Raw genomic sequence first — 22334 nt, 5'->3', positions numbered from 1 at the left:
GATCTTTTTTCCTACTCTTCTGCCAGGGGGCCTATAAACAGCAGCCAATACTGTTTGCAATATCAAAAGAGGAATGTAAGTCGTTCTGACAGGGAAGTGCAAAAAGAGAAGATACGTACCTGTCATTGTGTCTCTGGGACGTGAAGACGTGTTCTCAAAACGTGACAAGACTGAGATTCCTTAGCGCTGGAGTAAGAGTCTGAACCAGCAGACTACAAAGTCTCAGCATATATAAACCTGAATATTAATGCTTTTGAGGGAGAAGAATATGGACCACTTTTTACTGTCTTCTGAGAATATTACTGCCAAATAATGTGATTTTTAGAGCTACATGATAAAAATATCCCTGCTGCCATGTGCTAGAAAGTACAAGAATATCTACAAAAAGAAAATTTGGTATGCAATTAGAAGTGGACAATTAAGATAACTAATGTGTTTATAAAGCAATACGATACATGAGATACCGTTTTTTAAAAAGGCATTTTAAATACGAAGCATGCTTTTCTATGCATTTACATGCTATACCTAGATAGCATCCACTTTTACACAGTTATATCACATAAATTTGTCTTTGCCTCATTTTGAACCCTTTTAAACATCACGATTTTCAAAATTCCTCTGAGTTCATAGGCTATCACAGAGAAACTGCACAAAGCTCAAAAGAGAGAAAGATCAGAGAGAGAGGGAGACAAACATACTAATAGGAGAAGTAAATACAAGAAGAAACGAAAAATATAACATACCATATAAATACAGAGAGAGTCTAATTGTGGCACACTACGTAAATACTCGGATGATCCCTCTTGAGCATATAACAAGAATTCTCCTTAGCCTGAAGGAGCACTTGTTGCACATACAATATACGGTTTGTTATAAGGAAACAAGCACAGGAAGCCAATTTGTTCTGTAAACAGTCCCCAAGAGAGAAATTACCTATTGAAACACTGAAAGATACTTTGGCTTTCTCATTCTTCTAAATAAATGTACACATACAATTTTAAAAGTCCAATTACAGCACAATTTGCTATATCCCACAGAAATAACAGGAAGAGATTATATGGGAAGTGCCGAAGATGTCAATAACATATGTAGACTGAAAATCTTACTCCTTTATACTCACTAGGTCTTTTAGGATGCACCCTGAAAGCCTGGCACAGGCCTCTATGATAAAGTTAGTTGCAAGGTTTCTCATAAGAAGCCTTCTTAGAAGAAATGTGTGCAACAACTTGAAAAAAAAAAACGTACAAAGATGCAGACAGCTGCACAGAGCATGGCAGCATTGGAGGTGATAAAAACTATAGGTCAACCTACTTCAGAGCTCATGCCATAAACAAATTTAGCCTCAGTTTAGCAGCTTATTATATACTGGCAGAGCCACCAACTGCGCACCTGTTCTTAGCTTTAAAGAGCAAAGTGAAATTGGGCATAGAAATCGTACTGAAAGTGCTCTGCACAGTTGGCATGTTCCCCATTCTCAAAGCGGTGAGGTTCACTTGGCTTCTGCCTTCTTATCACACCAGGAATAAAGGGTCTAAGTTCTCAGAGCTCTCAGGCATCATCATCATCCAGCAACCCTGGGAAATTTAATGTCTCCACAGCAGACAGAAGGAAGAGAACAACGCAAACCAACAAGGGTGAGCGTTTGCTATCAGAGCAAAATGCTAGAAAACGTCTCTCACTGGCAAACAGTGCAAAAGTCAACCCTTTTGGCTGTCATTTGTGCTGCATCTGTGCTGACAATGAAAAGGCAGCTGTCGGTAAGAGGCTCATGTTCTCCTAGTAACTGGAAGAATGTAGCTGAATTCTTTGTAATCTCCTGATTTTCTGGGTTCATCTTCTTCTTAAGGATGGGGCAAGGTAGCCTCCCTGCAATCTGTTCTGTCCCTGGAGGACAGAAGAAACCACCCAAGCAGTCTGACTTTCCCCTAAAACCTGCAAAGGCATCAGCTCTTGTGAAATATCTCAGAACAGAGATGAGGAGACACTGTTGTAGCTAGAGACGACCTTGGGAACTAGACCCCACACAGAGACCTTATTAATTGGAAAAAATGAGTACTCTCCACAGCACTCTGTACCAGGGAATTTAACAGCCATTTTCCAGGGGGAAGCCGAGTAATTTTAGGGAGGAGGAAGTTCTAGCTCTGCCCACACACTGCAGCACTATGAAAGATCTACAAACTTTAGCATGAAAAAACTCAGGCAACAAATGTACAACTGCAAAATTCATTGCAAATGACTGTAATAGCCAATAACAAAGGCAGGAGGGGAACACCATAGTTAAAGGAATGGTACAATTCAAGACAACATAAGACATCCTCTTAAACAACTGCACTGTGTGGGTACAATTCCTTGTTAATAAAGGAAATAAAGAGAAGAACAAGATTTGCAAAGGAGCTGTAGGCCTAATTGTCAAAATGAAGAGATTCAAAACTTCTACTGGAGCCGATAGGCATCATTAATAGGAAGTGTACCTAAGAACTGTGTATACAAAATTGTATATAATTTCAGTTAAAGAACTAGATAAAATTGTCCAATGCTCATTAGTTAAATTTGGATGCAGAGTGATTATATTTGATCTGGCATTACCAGAGATAATGGAGGCACTAATGGTTGATCTACATACAAATTGCTTCAGGTCAAACTTTCTTTTGTGTTTCAGAATACATCTAAGCATCAAAGAAAACAGCTCAATCCACTGATAAAGCAGGGGGGTTTTTTTGGTTTGGTCTGGGTGACAGTAAACTGCCTTAACCACCTTAGAGATTTTAAATTAAAGAAGTTGCTGTCTTGGTTGCCCCCTATTTTAAAGGTTTTTCATTTTGATTTGTTCCTCCTCTTTCTGCAATTTTTACCTACTCTTTGGCTTTTCAAGACTTTTTCATCACTATTTCTCCTCTTTTATTTCAGTTGTAACTAAAGATTTAGCAGTCAGCTCCATACATTTGCACATGAATGCAACTGTGCTGACTCTATATATAATCACCTCCGATGGAGCATAGCTACCTCAGTTCCAGCAACAGGCAGAATGCTGTTGTGTTGGCACTCTTGCAGAATAGTGCAATTACATCCTTAATTTCTTCAAGCTTCTGTGCTATTTCCTACTCACTTCAAGACTGAAATCTTCTATGCACTCCACCCTTTCACAGTTCACCTTCTTCACTAAACCACAACCAGGTTTTCCTATCATCAAGGGATTAATAGCATTGTCAGAAAATACAACTTTCTGCTCTGGTTCCTTATGTGAAGCTTTTATCCTCTTTTTGTCTAGCTGGGCCTCTAAATTCTGATCAACACTGTCTTGTGCAAATAGGGTAGCACAGACTATGCAGTGAAGGGACATGGTGGCTGAGAGGACCGTCTCATTCCTTGAATCTTCAGCTCTGCAGGGTAGTGATGAGGGCTGTACAAACTAGACGGAGCAGAAGTAGCTTTATCCTGAACACTATTGGAGATGCTCCAAGATTCTGGTTTTCCTTTTGTGGCTTACCATGTGACTCGCCCGAGTGTCTCACTGATGGAAGAAAACAGTCCTTCATGTTGTTTTTCCTCCATCTTCATATTTAATACTATTGCTTACCTGTCAAAAGTATTTTTGATGCACACTGAGAAGCAGCATTACATTAAGAGTGGCGGCACACAGATCATCTTTTACTCTTCCTTGCACATATTACTCAAGGCAAAAAAAAAAAAAAAAAGGCAGCACTTCCCCTTCCTCCCACCTTATTAAAAAAATCAAAACAATTAAAAACCCACAGAAACACACAAGAACTGAAATTCATTCATAACTTAGGCCAATACTGCCCAGATTATCTTTATTGAATGCTGCATATCCACACACTTAGAATACAAAACGTTTCAAGTTTTTTTCCTGTTAAATTTCTTCTCTTTATATGTCTGCCAGCAGTACTTTAATTATACTGACCCGTATTCAATAGTACATTAAAAATAGGGGAATTAAGAGTTTAAAAAGGGGGGGGGGGAAAACTGCTGATTGTCAAAAACAGGAAAACATTAAGAATATTAAATCTTCTGAAATTCACACAAAAAAAAAACAAAAGCGAAAATTTTATTATTATCAATTGACAGACACTTGCTAATGTACTCTTTATAGCCACGTATTTAGATGAAATGTCCTACTGCCAACTGCAAGATATCAAAATCATTATACTAACACTTGTGCAGTTACTCATAGTAGTTGAAAGGCAAAAACAAGGCTTATTAGATGCCTAAAAAAATTATTACCTAATTATTCACAAAAGATATATTAAGTATAATTAGTATAAAATGTCAAAAGATTCTACCTGATATTGAATCTATAAATAGATTAAAAAAAAAAAAATCACGTCTCAGTCAAGAGACCTCTGTGCAGAGAATCCCATGTAAACAAAGCTGATCAAAATAAAATACCACTGTGGTATAAATTGAATGCTAATCTTAAAAGAAAAACAACTAAGAATTCACACCTTTATATTTTTCAACACAAACCTTTTAAAATATTTTCTACCTCAGTTTAGCTGGTTATCTCTGTTAGCCCTCTGACTGGAAATGTGGCACAATCTCCCCCACTTCAATTCCAATAACGCTTCAGGTTTTGTCTTGAGAAAATGAAACTGAAAAGGTTCCTCTTAGTAAGCATAGCTCATATGCGTTACAATGCACTTTATCTCCACAAGGGTAGAAGCATGATGGTTCATACCACAAGTGGGAAGCACTGCTGCTGTAAACAGAACAGCTACTTGAGTTCTGGTTTTGAGCTTCAAGCACCAAGATAGCTAGAGTTTCATTTTTCAAATGAAAGATGTCCCTGATTCTTTCCATTCTGTATGAAATAAAAAGCCTTGCATCACAAAAAATAAAAAAAAAAAACAGTTGTGTTCATAGCTACAAAACATTTAGTCATCAGCCATAGCACAAAATGGAATTTCCATCTTTGTACTCCTATTATTGCTCCACTGCTGTTTATTAATTTCACCCAATTTGAATAAATCTTAACGTAATTTCCTTACAATGTTGGAAGCAACATACTTAAGATGCAAATCAAGACTTAAGTATTGACAATAATGCCTATCAAAAACAAGATTAAATGCAAATTCATTTGAGAAAACATACATAAATATACATGAAAACATCATGAATACAATATTGAAGTATAATTCACAGCTTAATGAGCGCCAGATAAATAATTAGCAGAATTTTGTTTCCAGCTCAAAGAAAGAGCAAGTTACACGATCTCTGCAAAGTTCAACACACTAATCACATCTTTTGTAATACATAAAGAATACCAAGATTATCAACAGTCACATAAACTTTGAAATTAGGGGATACACGTATTGACTTGAGGTTTGTTCCATTTGTATAGAAGGTCTGTAAGGATTCTCCAGTAGTTACGTTCCACCACTATAAAATACAATACACTTTCAGTTAGTTGAAATAAGGTTAGAACAAATTATATAAACAGGCCTAGCTTGGTAAGCCAAATTGACTGCTTTCCCTAAAGAAGGAGAATTAAAGGAGAAAAATACAAGCAATCTTAAACAGAAAAGGTTTAGAAAAGGACAAATTACTAGAAGTATAAGACTTTCAGATGAAAAGAAAATTGAGCACCTTCAGTCATCTTGAAGTTAAAGTACACATACAAAATATTAAATACAGCAGTAAGATTAGATTCAGGCATGGTCACATATCCTTGTCAGAAAATATGACCCAAAGAAGTCAATTTTAACACATTCAAAATTTAAAAGATTATGTATTTTCTACATTTCTATAAACCAATTAATACATGAAACTCACTGCCAGACAATCTAATTGAAACTAAAAGGTTAGTTGGATTCACAAAAGGATTACTCATTTTCACAGTTGAAACCATTTACAGTTATGTTAACAGCACAGACTTTTTTAAAAATGAGGTTATAAATGTTATTTTTTAAGATCATACCATAATCATTAATAACAACTATACAGGAAAACCTTCTACCATCCATTTGCTCCGTAACTGTACACTTATTTCACTTTTTATATCACTCCCACAAAAGCTACACACCACATGAACCAAATGCAATCGACCACAAAGCTGTCACTTTGCTGTAGTCGATATTCCAGAGAGTCCACCATCTAGTCTTGCTATATTTGACTGCAGTAGCAAAGTATTGCAATAGATTAAATTTAGTTTAGAAAAAGCATGTGACATATTACTACTTTTAAGTTTGCTCATCTCACGAGATATGCAACATAACAGTTGTGTGCATAATGCGGTTTTATAACTACATGACTATAGCATTCTGATTCAAAACACCTTTCCCAAAGTGCCTGTTATTCAGCGGAGACCCAGAAAATCAGGATCTTTAATCAGCTCCTGAACTGCTGTTGATAGGAAAAATGATCAGGTGCTGAGCCAGTGGGTACCATTCACACAGCAAGCTCAACAGTACATAGCAGAATGCACTTCATCTATGAATAAGATGATTCATTTGTTGTCTTGTGATAAGATGTTCATTTGTGATATCTTCCATGTAACACTAAAACCCAACTCAGACCAATTTTCAGAGAATTAGACTTCTGAAATGTTTTAGACTTTCACTAATTAGTATCTCCCTTATAAAAAGGGTAGGGGGGCACATCACATAGATCCACCGGTAGGTCTAGAATGAAAAGATGTAGTGTTGGAACGAGGTCCCAGTGACTAGAAAAAGGCATCTGTTACACCCATTTTCAAAAAGGGCAAGGAGAAAGATGCTAAGGATTACAGGCCAGTTACTTTCACTGCAGTCCCTGGAAATGTTATGGAGCAAGTCTCCTAGAAGCCATTTGGAATCACGTGAGGTGATCATGAACAACCAGCACTGACTTACCAAAGGCAAATCATGCTGAACAACCTGACTGCCCTTCTGTGACAAGAAGGGTTGCTCTGTAGATGAGGGGAGAGCTGTGAATGTGATTTACCTCAACTTTAGCCAGGCCTTCAGCATGATCTCCCATAACATGCCTGTAGCAAAATTGGAGAGACAGAGACTGCAATGATGGAATACAAGGTAGGTGACAAACTGGATGAACTGCCAGATTCAAAAAAAAAAAATAGTCAGCTGTTCAGTCACTGTGTTCAGTTTTGAGCTCCCCCCAGCGCACTAAAGACATTGACAAATTGCAGCTGGTCCAGCACAGAGCCACTGAGATGGTGGTGGTGGTGGGGGGGTCTGGAATATGTAGAAGAGAGAGCAAGCACTCAGTTGGTTTAGCCTGAAGAAGAAAAGGCTAGGGAGGCTCTAACGGCTGCCTTCAACCACCAAAAAGAGTTAGAGACGACAGAGTCAGGCTCTTCTCTCAGGACCCAGAGAAGCCCCTGCTGGAGATACTTAAAACTTGCCTGGCCAAGGCCCTGAGCAACCTGATCTAACACTAGCCCTGCTTTGAGCAAAGGGATAGGCTTCATGAGTCTCAGAGGTTCATAACAATCTAAAGCATTATATGATTCTTTGCAGCATCGCAACACCACACTTTGTAACCACAAGACAAAACTGGAAGGAAGTTGGAAACAGAAAGCATGTCGTGTTTTTTAATTCAAAATGAAGGCAAGAAAATGATGTATTTTCAATGCTAAATTAGAAAATTCAATACTCCTTGTTAAACAATTACTAATTGACTTGAAAGACTTAAATCTGGTAGCGTGTCCAAGGGCTCAACCATTGACCAGCAATCAACTAGTCTCCAGCAGTTTGCAAGATAAGAACTTCACAACTGTCAGTTCCACCCCTCATGGTTTCTAGTAAAGGGTATTAGATATTACATGAGGAAACCAATAATCCTATTCAGACTCATGAGAAATGTACAGTTATGTCACAGAATGAAAGAACGATCATCTTTTCCCTTCTCAAAACCATATGCCCAGGAGATGTCTGAACCAATGAAAGACTGATGAAAAAGACTGATTTCCTCAGTTTTAACATGCTCTCTTTCAAAGAATATTTATAGAATGACCCTTAAGGCAGAAAATTCCCAATTGCAGTTCCTTCCAAATTTCTATTTAGGAAAAAAATTAAAAGCCAGTCTCATTAAATAAATAAATAAATAATTGCCCAACAGAGCATTTTTCTGCTCATAAAGAGGATCTTGAAAGATGTTAATGAAAGATTTTCCTAATAAAAATCTGAAGCTCCTAACTGCATCTTGAACTTTGTGAGCAACGGAACACACAGAATTCAAAAGCAAACTCCATCCTAGAAATCTGAAGGCTTCTTAAAATACATTTGCAGGGGGCTTTCATACTTAGGGAAAAAAATGAAATTTGCAAGACAGTTGGGAAAACGGAGCTGTACTGTGCTAAATAGAACATCTCACATTTGTTTCTTTGAAGTGGTTTACCTTTCCCTTTAAAATTATCCAAGTTCGCCTTTTAATTATGTATGTTACAACATTTTATTAGTTTTAAGGTTTACCTTAAGATAGCCTCCAGATGACACAAGCACCTTACTGTCAGGAGAAAACGAGAGGTCTGTTACCCAACCACCATGTGTTGGTTCTCCTTCATCTACAGTAACTGGGGAGCACAAGTGAAGTAATTCACCTGTTAAGGTGTCCCAAATCTAAGAGAGAGAAAAGGTTAAGTATATAAGTAAACTTAACAAAACGAAAAATCTCCACCGAGGAAAGCCAAAATGTGTTTTTCCATATTAAAGAAAAAACCTTTGTAAATAAGTATTCTATCTGAAGTGACAAAATAATTCAGAAAAGGTACTCTGCTCTTACAACTGTATCATCTACAGAGGATTTAATGACACGTGATTCACTGGAGGATCATCAGTAAATAATGTTAATCACAGATCCTCAGAAATCATGTAACAAACCCATCAATATGGTTACAAACTACCACTGCCCTGTATTCACACAGCAAAGTATCAGGGGAGAAAATGTGTAAATTAGTGGGGACTTATACTACATTTCAAAATCTCCTTTTCTTTATATTCATTACATAAACCTTTTTTCCCTCCAAAGAATAGATTTAAAAAGAACTATAGTTTCTCAACAGATAACCCAAAATCCCATACATCAAAACCAGGGAAAATAAGATGAGTTCAAAAGCCCATCTTTATCCAAGATTATGCCTTCACACATTTATTTTGCACAGTTCTCTTAGTTTTCTGAGTGCTTCTATTCCAGTCATACCATCATACTATTTTTTTTAAAGCAGCTCTTGCTTTACTACCTTTTCCAAATGTCTTTCACTTCTACAGTAAGCCAACTCCCCAGAGACAGCTATTTCATGTTAATTCCCTCAGAGTGATATTCACTACACTAATGAATTAGATATACAGAACACAATATTAGAACTCTTCAGTCTGTGAACTAATTATCAATTAAATTATGAAGTAAAGTGTAAGGTTAAAGCAGTACCCTTATTTCTCCTTTGTCGTCTCCAGTGGCTAATAATTTGTTATTAGAAGAGAAAGTACAGCATCGCACACAGGCTTCATGACCATTCAGCTCATGAATAACAGATGAACTTTCAAAACTCCATATCTAAATGGGAAACATTACAGAAGAGTGAAAAAAGATAACTGACACTTCAAAAACAATTAGGTTTTCATCCATTCTTTCTAAGAAGGCATTAGTATTCAAATGAACAACACGCTTTGTATGTGTACATATATACAAATACACACACACACAACTGTGGGTGACTGTGTGTGTGCACATGTTTTACTGTAGCTTGTATGTTTTTTCCTTTTATTATCTGAATCACACAAGAACACAATTGCTACAAATCACTGAACCAAGTGTAAATATATTTTTGAGGGGGGAAAAAACTTTGATGTAATTTTTAAGTACTTTGATGTAACTGATTCAGTTAGAAGAAAGTTCATGAAATTGTTTTACAGAAAGAGGATTCATTAATTAATTCATAGCTATTTTTAAAAAATGCTAATAGGACACCCCCAGAGTATTAAACAGTTCACTACTTTCACTTTGTTTCTGTGCAGAAATAATACCAGAAACTAGGAACAAGACTTCCACTGAAATTTTCAGAAATTTTTTTGACTCAGGTTTCCAAATTAGAACATTAGGCTATTAATAAAAATCAATACAAAGAACACCAGAAAATGTTCTGTATGGACTACTTGCCCATTAAATGGGCATTTCATTTGTATAGAAGTCACCAGGACAGCCTTGAGGTATATTCAAGATTAATTCTGACCATCTCTAACAGCATTAGAAACATGTTCACAGACACAGGAAATTTAATTTTAGAAATACATCATGATAACTTGAGTAATCACTGGTTACCTCATAACAAAAAGATATAGCAAAAATGTCAGGACCAAGCATCATGTTTATCCTTGTACATAAAGTAACCAACCTTTGCAGTTTTGTCAGCAGAAGCAGACGAAAACTTACTACCATCAGGTGAAACAGCACAAGAGAGAACAGTATCTCCATGGCAAGTAAAATCTTTTTCTGCTTTTCCAGTTATGATATTCCATACCTAAAAAGCATATGGAAAAAACAGCTCACTTTTGTAACACTGCAGAAAGGTTAAACAACTGCATCTTACATATGCAAGATAAAGCTCATCTACAAGGTCCAAATACAATATATATTTTGATATACTTATTGACATAGCTAAAATACAAGAATTTGAACCTCAAAAGCAATATAAAATGCAAATTCGAGTTTTAAATGTTTCTGCAGCTTACATTTAAGTATCAATTCAATCAAATATGTGTCAACATAACGTGCAGAACCTACCAAAGAGTAAAAAAAAATTTGATTAAAATATATTTGTGATTTATCAATACAAAGCCTTTTATTTACCTTAACTGTTCCATCAAATGACCAAGAAAGAAGTTTTGAATTTTCCAGAAGTTTAAAATCCTTGACTGCTTCCTTGTGCCCTCTTAGAAACACACATTCTTTCAACTGCCAACACCATACCTATTTAAAAAGACGGAATACTTAAAAACACCACAAAAACACACACACCTATGATGGATATAACTTAAGAGGAAAGAACTAACTGACTGATTTTAACCCATGGGAACGATATAAAAATTCTTAAGTAGGTTGCAACTCATTAAAAGGTACTATATTGAATGCGCCTACTGTAGTATTTAATAGCCACACTATGGCAGAGTTCATTTTAATTCACTAATCATAGCAAAGTGTGAAAGATAAAACTGTTGCCCTATAATATGCATAGAATCTGATTTCTAAAGTGAATTAAATGTTTAAATCTCATTAGTAATTTCAAAGGAAAAAAAAAAAAACAATTGTCTACTAGGCACCTCAGATGTTCTGGGCTTAAAGCTTCTGATTATTACAACAAATACCCTTATGTCTTCTGGCAGACTTCATACTTTCTATACTTAATTTAGCTTTCCTTTACATTTTTAAAGCATATTTTTAAAGGAAATGTCATTTTGATCTGTGCTTTTATGATTTCAGTTCAACTGTGTACTGAAAATTCAAGTGTCTTTATATTTATAGAAGCTATTAGACTTCAAGAAGAAGGATGATTTAATAGGTTTCCAAATTAATATGTTTTACACATCAAAGAACGAACGGTAACTAGAGGCAGTCCCATGAAAATCCTCAAGGCTTAACTGAGGCACTATCCACTAGGGGGAGCTGAGGACCTAGAAAAAAGCTACCCAGGTATCTAAACCTGAGGGACGGATCCAAAAGCCAATAAATAGGCGGGCTGTAACTATACTACCTAATTGACCATAGTGAAGGCACTTAAGGCAGCTTCAAATTCACAAGTTCAATGTAAAGGCACAACAAAACACTAACATCAGAACCAGCTGCAGCATAAATCATGCGTACATTAGCAAGTAGGTAGCACAATGAAGCTGGAACAGGTGACTAAAATGATGCTGAGGACCACCATCCACATGTTTTGGAGGTTTTGCTTCAAACTAGCTTATATTTGGCTGTGTAGACTCAACCTCCACCAGCGGTTGGAGCACAGGCTCTCATTTAGTTAGGAATCTTGTCTGGACACCTACGACTACTCTGCAGTGCAAGCTAAGGCACAGTAAGCATAAACAAGGACATTCTCTTCAAAAGTACATTCTTGAGCCAAGCTGAAACACTAATGTAGACACATCAGAATGCTTCTCTGGAGCCAGTCAACTCTGCTGAGGGGCAGAGCTTATTAATTTGAGACTACATTAGTGAAGCCATTCTCTTTCTAGCTACTCTCTACATTCAGAACTGTACTGTACTAGATGGACATACTAGCTTGCTCGAAGGCCAGTTTTTTTTTTTTTTTTATCCCATTCTTTTCAGCAGCATAGACCAGCTCAAGGACATCCTGTGTCAGATCCTAAACCCTTCACTTACAATATCAGGAGAACTTCTGAGCTATCTTGTTTGAATATTAATGTTTCCTTTCACCTACCTCAAGGAGTTGGTGGTTTTCTATCATCCACAGCATCAAAAATAGAAATTGGGTAAGATTCCTTATTACCCAAGTACAAATAGAGGCTACAGGTTCTACAGTTCCTTGTTCTCATCTAGTGCTCTAACTTGGTGCTTCTTGATTTTTACCCATTCAGAGAAGCACTGTTATTTCTCTCCTTTCAGCCTATTTAAAAAATATAGTTTTTTAGACGTATTGATAAGATGCTCCTATCATCACTATAACAAATTTGGAAGAAAAAAAAAAATCCCTAAATCTCCATATACTCACTGACAATAAACATTTATTTTTTCATAAAATGAAATCAGTATTTTAGAATTTGCAATTTCTAAATTATATCTATCAGACTATGGGTTAAAATTACTTATTCATCACATACATTTCATTTGTTACTCCATGGTGACAAATAGATGGCTTGCTAGAGCATCATGCAAGTTAAATCAGCAGTCCGAGCACAAATTAAAGTAGTAAGAGGACCAAAATTGCCAAGCCACACTACTGAAAATTGTAAAGAGGCTCCATTCAAAATGGACAGGATGAAGATGGAACAAAACAAAACGCAGCAGTCATTTACAGAGCTTACATTATCTATAGTATAAAAAATAAAACAAATATATTGTAAGTTACAATATAACGATTTTAAATATCTCCCAAACCTGTATGACTGAATCATGAGCGCTTGAAATGAGAGTCTGACAGTCAGAGGTAAACTGACAATGCTGCACAGATGTTCTGTACGCCTCCCAGGTTTTCAAAACTTTCCCATCTGACAATTGCAATACCTTTACAATGAAGAATGCAACAATTAATGTATTTTTACACGCTTGAGGAAATGGAAAAGAACAACATATTTTTAAATAACAAAAGACTGCAAATCCATGATTCTTGATCAGCAAGTTGGAAAAACAAACACATTTGTATTACCTTAGCCCTTGGTAAAATGAAAGGCGGAACTGCATGATTAGCACTACCTCCAAATTATTGTCATTTGGGTATCAATCACAAAAGTAAAAACTTTGAAGTACTATACTAAGAAATGTCATTGTAGGAAGTCATTCAAATAACATTTGTTCTTTAACAGTAGCACCGAGAAATGTATTTCCCTATCATTTTTTAAACCAAATTCAGGATTTAATACCTTTATTGTTCCATTCTCCTGTCCAAATGCTGCAAATTTAAGATCTTCACTTAAGCAACAGCAGCAAATAAGGGATTCCTGAGCTTCTGTCTGCATAATAACGCTGTCTGTATTTCCATTAATAAGCTGCAACACAAGGACTGGATTAGGGTAATATAATATTTTAAAGTTTAAACCTAAATACAACTACAATATAGAGCTCAAAATGTTGAAAAGAACAGTGCGCCAGTTTTCACATTCCAAATGATCTAGATCAGTTACTTTTGTAAATAATGCTTTAGAGGTCAGTGTAATTATCATCTCCGTACAATGTGCTCTGAACAGTAGAAGTTTGCAGAAGGAAACATCTGAGTAATAGAAGGCTTTTTAAACTTTATTTGAGCATAAAAAAACAATCACTCAACATACTATTTCCAAATTTCAAACAAAAAATCTAAAAGCTATGCAGTTAGCTCCAAGCTTAAATTTATTCTGCCAGTCAAACTTTACAGCTCATAACAAATGGGGCATAAAATACTTTAAGTGCCTCCTCTAAGCATGACTTTAAACTCATTAGCATACACAATACAAGTCTCAGGCCCAGTATCACTCTCAAATCACTTCTCCAGGGGAGAGGCAACAAAAAGAACAAAACAAAACTAAAAACCTTTAGTACATAATGATTTACGAAAAAGTTGAAATTTAAAAAGATATCAGTGTGAAAGGGGTTAAAGAAAAACATGCTGCACTACTCATTAAAAGGTGACTAGTACCCCGATTCTGAGAGATCACAAATTACAAAAGGCAAAAAAAATCAGAGATGCAAGAAAAACTACTTTAAGAGATATAATAGTAGAGATCTACTGTTAAATTAGAGCACAAATTTTTAACTGCAATTTGTCTTTTCAGTCAAATTCTCGCTCATGGGTGAAAATCAATTCTCTTGCTATGTCAGACGTCTCTGGTGACTGCAACTCTGCAGAAGTCAGAATACTGTATTTAGGGCAGACAAACGTAACCATCATCTTTCTCTTAGAAAACATGCAACTAAAGCTGTAACAGAAACATACTAAGTCATAAATAAATAGACAGACAGATAACAATAAACAAAATAAATAGATCAGGTCTACTAATTTAGACAACAGCTGGACTAAACCATTGCACAGTAGTCTACCAAATAGCTCCAGAAATGCTTTACAGATTTTACAATTAGCAGAAACATTTTTATTTTTCCCCTCCTCTAAAGACAGAAAAAAAAAAAAGGAAAGAAAAAACCATGGTTAAGATCAACAGGATAGGAAGTAACATCTACCCTATACCCATTCATTTGTGGGGAGCAGCTTAACTCCATTCACTGTGGTTTGTCCCTTGCTCAGTGCAGCAGATAGAAAGCAGTACATGTTGAAATTAAAATTTATGTGAACATTTCAAAGAGCTTCTCTTTGCTCATATATTCTATGGGTTCCAATAAAAAATTTATTTTATTGTCAAAGCTCCACTGGAGACTTTCTAGCTATTTCTACTCCGCTCCATGTTCATATTCTCCACTATTCAAATACCAAAGTTCAAGGATCATTTCACTTAAATTTCTTTTACAGTATTTCTAGTTTCAGTAAGAACTAACTTGTTGGCAGGACAAATAATAGAGGAAGGACAGAAAATAGTCTGGAAGAAATAAACAGGAAGCACATGGAAACAAACAAAAAAAAATTTCCAGAAAGCAAGCTCACGTTCTATTAGCTGCCTAAGAAACGCTAAGAATGCCTAAGACAAGAAATATTGGCACTGGCCACGCTGATTAGCCAGGATTACATAGCTGACATTAATCTCTGGCCAAATCAGGTGAAAGCATGAGACCCTATGCAAACAGATTACCTGCACAGTGTCCCTCAGAGCAGGGCACAGGGCAGCAGAATCTATTCCAACATTCTACCACCTACAAAATCTGCAATAAAACTTCACCAGATTCAAGAAAAACAAAGATTTGTTCCTAGTTAGCTACTGCTTTTGGCTAAACACTTGAAATAGCTACCCCATAGCCAAAAGTCTAGAATCAGGGCTGCCCATCTGGTGGACTGCTGCATACCACCAGTTTGCATAAGCAGCATTCTACAACAAATAGTATATTTCTGCTTTTAAACTGCTGCAGTCAAGTGGAAGCATAATCTGAGTAAGCTTTATTGACTTTTCTTTAAAGAAAATCCCATTGATTTGGGGATTATTTGATGTATTAGGGAATCCTGCTTTAAAAAAAATGTGCATTTGCTATTATGGAATGGCAACAAATATTTTGGATGTTGGTGTATTTAGCAGTCTACGGGGAGGGGGGAAAAAGAGAGCAATAACAGTGTATCCACTACCAATGCTTTCTTTAGAACAAAAAGCCCATGCTCTCCTATGCTCTCCTTCTTATTCCCTCAATTTGAAATCATTCCTTTGGCTAATACATGGTAGTACCGTCTGATGCATTTGGTACACATGTGCTGCGTAGCGCTTGGTCTGTGCGTGCTGTACACATTTCATTCTGCTGTACACACCTAAGCACATTTACAAGGCCCACAGCCTCCCTAGTCCTCCAAAAGAAACAGTTTTGCCCCTCCACTGCCTCGTTCAGTTCCCTCACCAGGGCAGAAACTTCCCCTCAAAAGTTCATTTTTTGCTTACTAAACTAAGCAGAGTTCCTAGCTATAGACATAAAAATGTTATCACCCGTTAAGTCAGCTGCTAGGGGTTCAACTGTTGAAAGCTATGAATGAGCAGTCCTTTCAGCGTTTCCTCCGTTTCAGTATTTCCTCTTAACTACTGCGATTTGCAGATAACATGCAAACGCATTACTAAATTGAGAAATTTAACTTACTTGTAAATGCTGCTGATTATAAATTGCTAAAATCATCACTTCATCATTGCGGAACACAACATCAAGTTCACTTTTTAGCACAGCATCAGAAGACTTGCACACCTTGCTTGTCTCCCAAATCTGTTGGAAAAAAAAACAAAAACAGTATTTCATAAGGTTGAACAAAAGACCAGATATAAAACTTGCTGAATAAGAGTACATAGAAAACTATCCTAAAAATTCACACGTATATATATCTAACAATGAAAGCAGTATGACCTCTTCTAGCTTACAAAAGGATGTTCAAAAAACTTGACAATTCCACATTTAGATGAGCTCTAAATCAAAGCAGACTGTCTTGAACAGACATCAGACTTAAAATTACAGAGATATACTCTAAAAATGAGCTGGCATCTTTAAAAGTTAAATCCAAGTCTAAGAGAAGAGAGCCTCTTCCTACCCCAAAACAGGCAGTACATGCATGTGTGTATATGCATGCATGCGTACACACACATATATACATGTATGTATACATACACACACGTATGCAAATGCATACACATATATTCATATACATACATACACACACGTAAGAGTGAGTGAGTGAGTGCGTACGTGTGTGTATCTCACAACTTCAAAAGGAGAGAGATGTCATCTTACCCGTATGGTCTGGTCATCAGAGGATGTTATAAATAAAGATCCATCTGGGGAAAACATCACACAGTGAACCCAGCTCATGTGTCCCCTGCAATCTGCTACTTTTGATAATGATTTAATATTCCATAACTACAACAAAAATATGAAAGAAGAACTCAGATGGATTTAGATTATATTTACAAGGAAAACAGTGCAAAACCCAGAAGAAGGATACTTAGTTCCTCTTTCCTCTAGCGTTTTCTTACTTGTCACCCTGAAATTGTACATTTAACAAGAAGTCACCTTTTAAAGCTTCTGCTTATTATATTTTGTTGTTCAGGAAAAAGAAATTCAGCTGCCTCTTTAGTTGCTAACTTCTAGAAGAGGGAGGTGGGGGTGGGAAAGAGGGAAAACAAAAAGACGACATAAAATCGTGGTATAAAAATAAAAGTTCAACTGACCAAGCAAGTTTCAGAAAATAAGATACTTCCACAGGCTTTAGGATTAGCATGGCTAGACTAAGGTACTCCAGTTGTTGTTTTCTACTTTGGTGAATTGACACATCCTGCAGTGGTACATAGAATGAGAGGGGTTTGGTTTATTTCATTTTTTGAGTTAAGAAATGGGAAGGCCTCTATTCTGAGGATGATAGTGGTAACATTAAATAAACATAGTAGCCTAGTCTTTTTAAGTAAACCTGAATTCTGTCATCCAAAATGAATGTATAACTTGAACACGTCATTTCCCAATTCATAGTTTACGTTTTAGAGGTGAACAAAATTGAAAAAGAATGAAGCACATTGAAAGCCCGCTAAATAACTACATTAATTTTTATGTTAGTAAAAAGCACCTCCTAAAACAAGTATAGCTTACTTTATATTACAATTAGTCTTGCCTGGTAAAGCAATTCTTGCTTGCTTTAGCAAAGGCAAACACTTACCTCAACAGAACAGTGAGATAAAGCAACTGCTACTAACTCATCACCAGGACAGAAGTCACAGTACTGGATTGTACTGTGATGACTTACAACGACTTGATTTAACAAATTGCTTGTTTTAACATCAAAGAGCTGTGAACACATAATTATAATAGTTAGCATCCACTCTGGAAGGCTTCACTACAGACAAATAGTTTAAATCCTCAACAGCATACATTTTTTAATTTAGACGGTATTTCTCCCAGTTAACAAGTTCGTTGTCCACATATTTTTATTGAAAGCACACTTATAACCATGCACCTGAAACTTCTTAATAGCTTAGAATATTGTCTTCGTTCATAATTTCTACCTGGATAATAATATACTACTTCTAGAAAATTATTCATGTGAGGTACTTACCAGAAGCTTATTTTTGGCTACCACCAAAATTGTGGCACTATTTCCTGACCAAGAGCAACACTTTACTAAGATCTCCACGTCATCTGGTTGCTCATCTGCAGTTCTGAAGAAATCTTTTATCTCAATAGTTTTCAGTTCATTTGCTGAGCGCACTTCCCAAAGCTTCAAGAAAAAAATAAAAACAGCATATGAAAACCCTTTTTACTGGTGAGGATATGGAATACAACAGGGGAGAGTTATCTCCCAGTCACATTTAGGGAAGAAGGATGGAGGAAAAAAAAATACAGGCAAGAAAGCCTCTGCTAATTTCCTGCTACCCAGGTCAAGAAATAGCATTAAATATTCACAAGCTTAGACAAAAAAAATTAGGATTACTCTATGGTGGAACCCTCTCTCTGGGTTTCCCTAATACAATTCCAGCTACAGCTTTGTCTCATTTTTTACTTTCTAATAAAATAAATAGTAAAAAATAAGTTATCTGTTCTGCCACTCTGTCAAGTTCACTCATCATGAGTAAGCTGGCACATGTTTAGCTTTGTACCGTAATCTCATTGAGACATCTGCAAAAAGATCTACTGCTTATTTCCATTCCTTCCACCTTATCTTTCTTTCTGAATGACAACAGCTACAGTAACCTTTCTTTGCTGATTTAGCAACTCTATAGAAAGCTAAGAGTGCTTTAGGAATTGCTGTTTTGAAATAGTACGGTTCTATTGCAAACAAAGACAATTACAGCAGCTATTTAAATGAAAACAATATTTCCATTTTGACCAAAAAGCCAGCATGACCCCCCCAACTCTCTTCTAGTCTGTACATTAAAATAGAACTTATTTAAAAAAAAAAAACAGTATTTACTGATGATTCATTTTCAGAGATGATAAAATTTTCAATTAATCTAAAAATCTGCTATGCATGTGTGACTTTTACAAGTTTCAAAACAAAAAGCCTCTCCCCCCATTCTCTTAACAAAGTACATCAAGAAAAAAGAGAGATGGTGAAAAGCAAAAGATTGGAAATGAGGCTTTTTAAAAAAAAAAAAAGAAAAAACAAACAACCGCAGACAGTTTTCTTTCTGGTATTGGACAGGCCGTTTCAGTCTCTTGCTATAAATGGGAACAATGCTCAACTGTTCTACCGTGATATTTCATGATTTAATTCATTAAGGCTGATAAAACAGATACAAAGTTTTATTATATATATTTTGTATTTTATGTAAGCTGATAAAATCATCAAAACAAGAAATTTATTTAAAAATATATTGCATACCTTTACTGTTCCATCTGTTGAGCAGCTAGCAACATATTCATCATTTGGTGAAAATTTACAATGATTGACAGAATTTACATGACCAAACATCGTATTTCTACAATATTTTCTGTTCAAATCCCAAAGCTGCATAAAAAGCAAACATATAAATATCATTATATTCATGAATTATTCAAAAATAGACTTCACACACTTCTCAAAAGCATGCACTGATATCCAAAACCTGAGAAGTTTTTCTTAATTTTATCCATATGCTCATAGACTTCATGCTATGTCTCAGGCTCCCCCACAATTTACTTCCATCTGCTAATTTTGACGAAAACTATGAACAGCAGAACTATCTAGAGCTAGTTAAAATTTCTGTGCATCTTTCTTAGTGAAGACAAGGCCCTTCACTAAGCCCCAAGAAGCTTCCTCTTGCCCCTTTCCCTTTCGTTTTCAAAATTAAGTATTGTGTGTAAGCTACATAATTCTCAAACGCAAATCTATGAGGTCAGTCTTAGACCTTCCGAACATCACCCTTACCACAGTTACTAATAAAATGAACAGAGCATTCCCTGTGGGTTTTTCCTTCCCTCTCCCCACTCCCACCTTTCTAGTTCTGTCCCCCACACTCCCTTTGTCTCAGTTTTCAAATTTCTTTGCTTTCCCCAAGATAAAAACAATTAACAGCTTTGACTACTCAGCTGAGAACTCAAAGAAAGAACAGCTGCTTGTACTTTTTTTTTTTTTTTGGTGCATGCTTCAGTTCTAAGGCTCATTACTCATGAAAATATCACACTGTCTAAAATCTTAACCACATTTACAGTATAAAAGTGGTCATTTTGAACAGCTCCCTTCTAAATCTACCTATTCCAAAGTGTCAAACAGCAGGTGCATCTCCTGGGATTTGCAGGAGTCAGCACAAACTAAGCCTCTTCTTTCCTTCTTGACATCAGCTCTTATTACAACTTCACATTACACAAACACAGTCTCTTGCCAGAATTCTTCAGATGAGATTTCACACTACCACTGAGCCAGCCTCATAGCCTGGAAGAGACAGCAATCCTGCTCCTCGCTATGTATTCCCAACAGTTCTCTTGCACTAGAACTAGGCAATGAGCCAGTACAGCAAACTACACAAGGAGAAAACTAATCCCGTCAAAAGGATTTTTTGCCAGATTAGCTCCTTGAACTGCATTTACTGCAGAATAAGGTCAGGAGATGCACTGCAAAAAAGCAGGAATGTACAGCCAGGACAGCAGGCCCACCATTTTCAGTGCCAGTTAACTAGTCATTTGCTTAGCTGTGCTGTGAGACTGCACCCTTATTTACCGCAGTCTAAGTTTTATTTGATTTTTCTTTTCCCCCTCCCCTCAGATGCAGATTGCAGTTGGCTGTTTTCTGCTCTTTCAAAGTAAATATACTTCCTCCCAATCTGAACAGTGCCAGATGGTTAACCTGGTACATCTCTTGCCTCGATTACTGTTTTTTGCTGGCTTTCACCTTCTTTTCTTTGTTATCACCAAACAACTTTGTGAAAAAAACATAGCTGCCTGTAACTTCTACAGCATAAAGCTTTTTTTTAAGCTTCCAGCATGCAATTGTTTACACTATGAATGTTTTCAATTCTAAATTTCTGCCTTCATTTTTCTTACACTGCTTTTAATCAGATATTCCATTTCCATACTCTACCATTCCCATCCACCCTCTGTAAGTCTTGCCAAAGCCCTCACCTTTAAGCCCTACCAAGAGAGGATTGGCCCATTCTCTTTTGCTAGGTATAACCACTCCTTCCATTCTGCCTTGTTGAAATCCGATTATAGAGTTGTATTCAATACTCTTAATCTGTTGCCATCTCTCTTCTAACAGGCCAACTGAAAAAGCTTATTTTACAATGTTAAAAGTACATTTGTATATCGATAGTTATCCTGTATGTGGCAAGCAGTATGAGAATAATCTCATCCTTTTCCACTTACTTTGATAAAAGTGTCATTTGAGCAGGTGGCTAAAAGATACTGACCACTTCTGTTATTAAATTGGCAGCAATTGACCTGTTCTGAGTGTTCTTCATACACGTGCATACATTGACCTGTTCTTGAATTCCAGATCTAGACAGAATTAAAGGATAAAAAACACTTTAACAATATTGTTAATGTACTTTATTTGAAAAAATCTTTAGCTATGCTGGAGTAAAGCTGAAGTCCTTATATGCTCTTAATCACACCTCACATTTTTGGAAGAGAACAGAAAAACATGTATATTTAGCTTTACATTTAGAAATGAAAGATTGACTTCAAGTTAGCACAATTAGCTGAGATAGAGAAATACACTTTTCAAAACACAAACAGCTGGAACATGATATTTACAGTAACACTTTTGTATAACAAGGTTTTTGCAACCAAGTAAAAACAACTTATACTTGTCAAGACTCAATTTTAGGTTATTTTTCGTTTTACAAACCTTCACAGCAGAGCACTTGAACAATCAAGAGATGGAGGAGTGGGGAGAGGAAGGGTCTTAGTTCAAATGACAAATTGAGAAAGACTAGAACATCATTAAGATATTGTTGTAATGCTGAGGAATTACAAATTACCAAAGAAAACCCAACACGGGGGGAAAAAAAAACAAAAAAAACCCCACAACCAACCAGAGAAATTCACATCACATGTTACAAACAGGACCAGACTCATACAAGTTCTATGTTATGTTGAACACTTTCCCTGTGTTAACATCATACCTACAGAATTAC

At 36.2% G+C, this 22334-nt stretch overlaps 1 protein-coding gene across 3 annotated transcripts in view; it reads right to left on the bottom strand.

Annotated features, from left to right (window-relative positions):
- Positions 1 to 3774: 3774 nt before the first annotated feature.
- The window catches only part of APAF1 (apoptotic peptidase activating factor 1), a 37082-nt gene continuing 18522 nt past the window's right edge, over positions 3775 to 22334 (bottom strand). For all 3 annotated transcript variants that reach the window (XM_068938432.1, XM_068938438.1, XM_009674521.2), the window contains 13 exons: positions 21562 to 21693; positions 19604 to 19729; positions 18338 to 18499; positions 17942 to 18070; positions 17026 to 17151; positions 16387 to 16506; positions 13551 to 13676; positions 13069 to 13194; positions 10804 to 10923; positions 10349 to 10474; positions 9385 to 9510; positions 8430 to 8576; positions 3775 to 5397 (listed from right to left, as the gene is read on the bottom strand). In XM_068938432.1, the coding sequence (XP_068794533.1) occupies positions 5254 to 5397; positions 8430 to 8576; positions 9385 to 9510; positions 10349 to 10474; positions 10804 to 10923; positions 13069 to 13194; positions 13551 to 13676; positions 16387 to 16506; positions 17026 to 17151; positions 17942 to 18070; positions 18338 to 18499; positions 19604 to 19729; positions 21562 to 21693 (1710 nt within the window). In that variant the 3' untranslated portion in view covers positions 3775 to 5253. The remainder of the gene's footprint in view (positions 5398 to 8429; positions 8577 to 9384; positions 9511 to 10348; positions 10475 to 10803; positions 10924 to 13068; positions 13195 to 13550; positions 13677 to 16386; positions 16507 to 17025; positions 17152 to 17941; positions 18071 to 18337; positions 18500 to 19603; positions 19730 to 21561; positions 21694 to 22334) is intronic.

Source organism: Struthio camelus, chromosome 1, assembly GCF_040807025.1.
Source record: "Struthio camelus isolate bStrCam1 chromosome 1, bStrCam1.hap1, whole genome shotgun sequence".
NCBI lineage: Eukaryota > Metazoa > Chordata > Aves > Struthioniformes > Struthionidae > Struthio > Struthio camelus.
The sequence above is the reverse complement of the archived record's forward strand: the minus strand, read 5'-3'. Positions and strand labels throughout refer to the sequence as shown.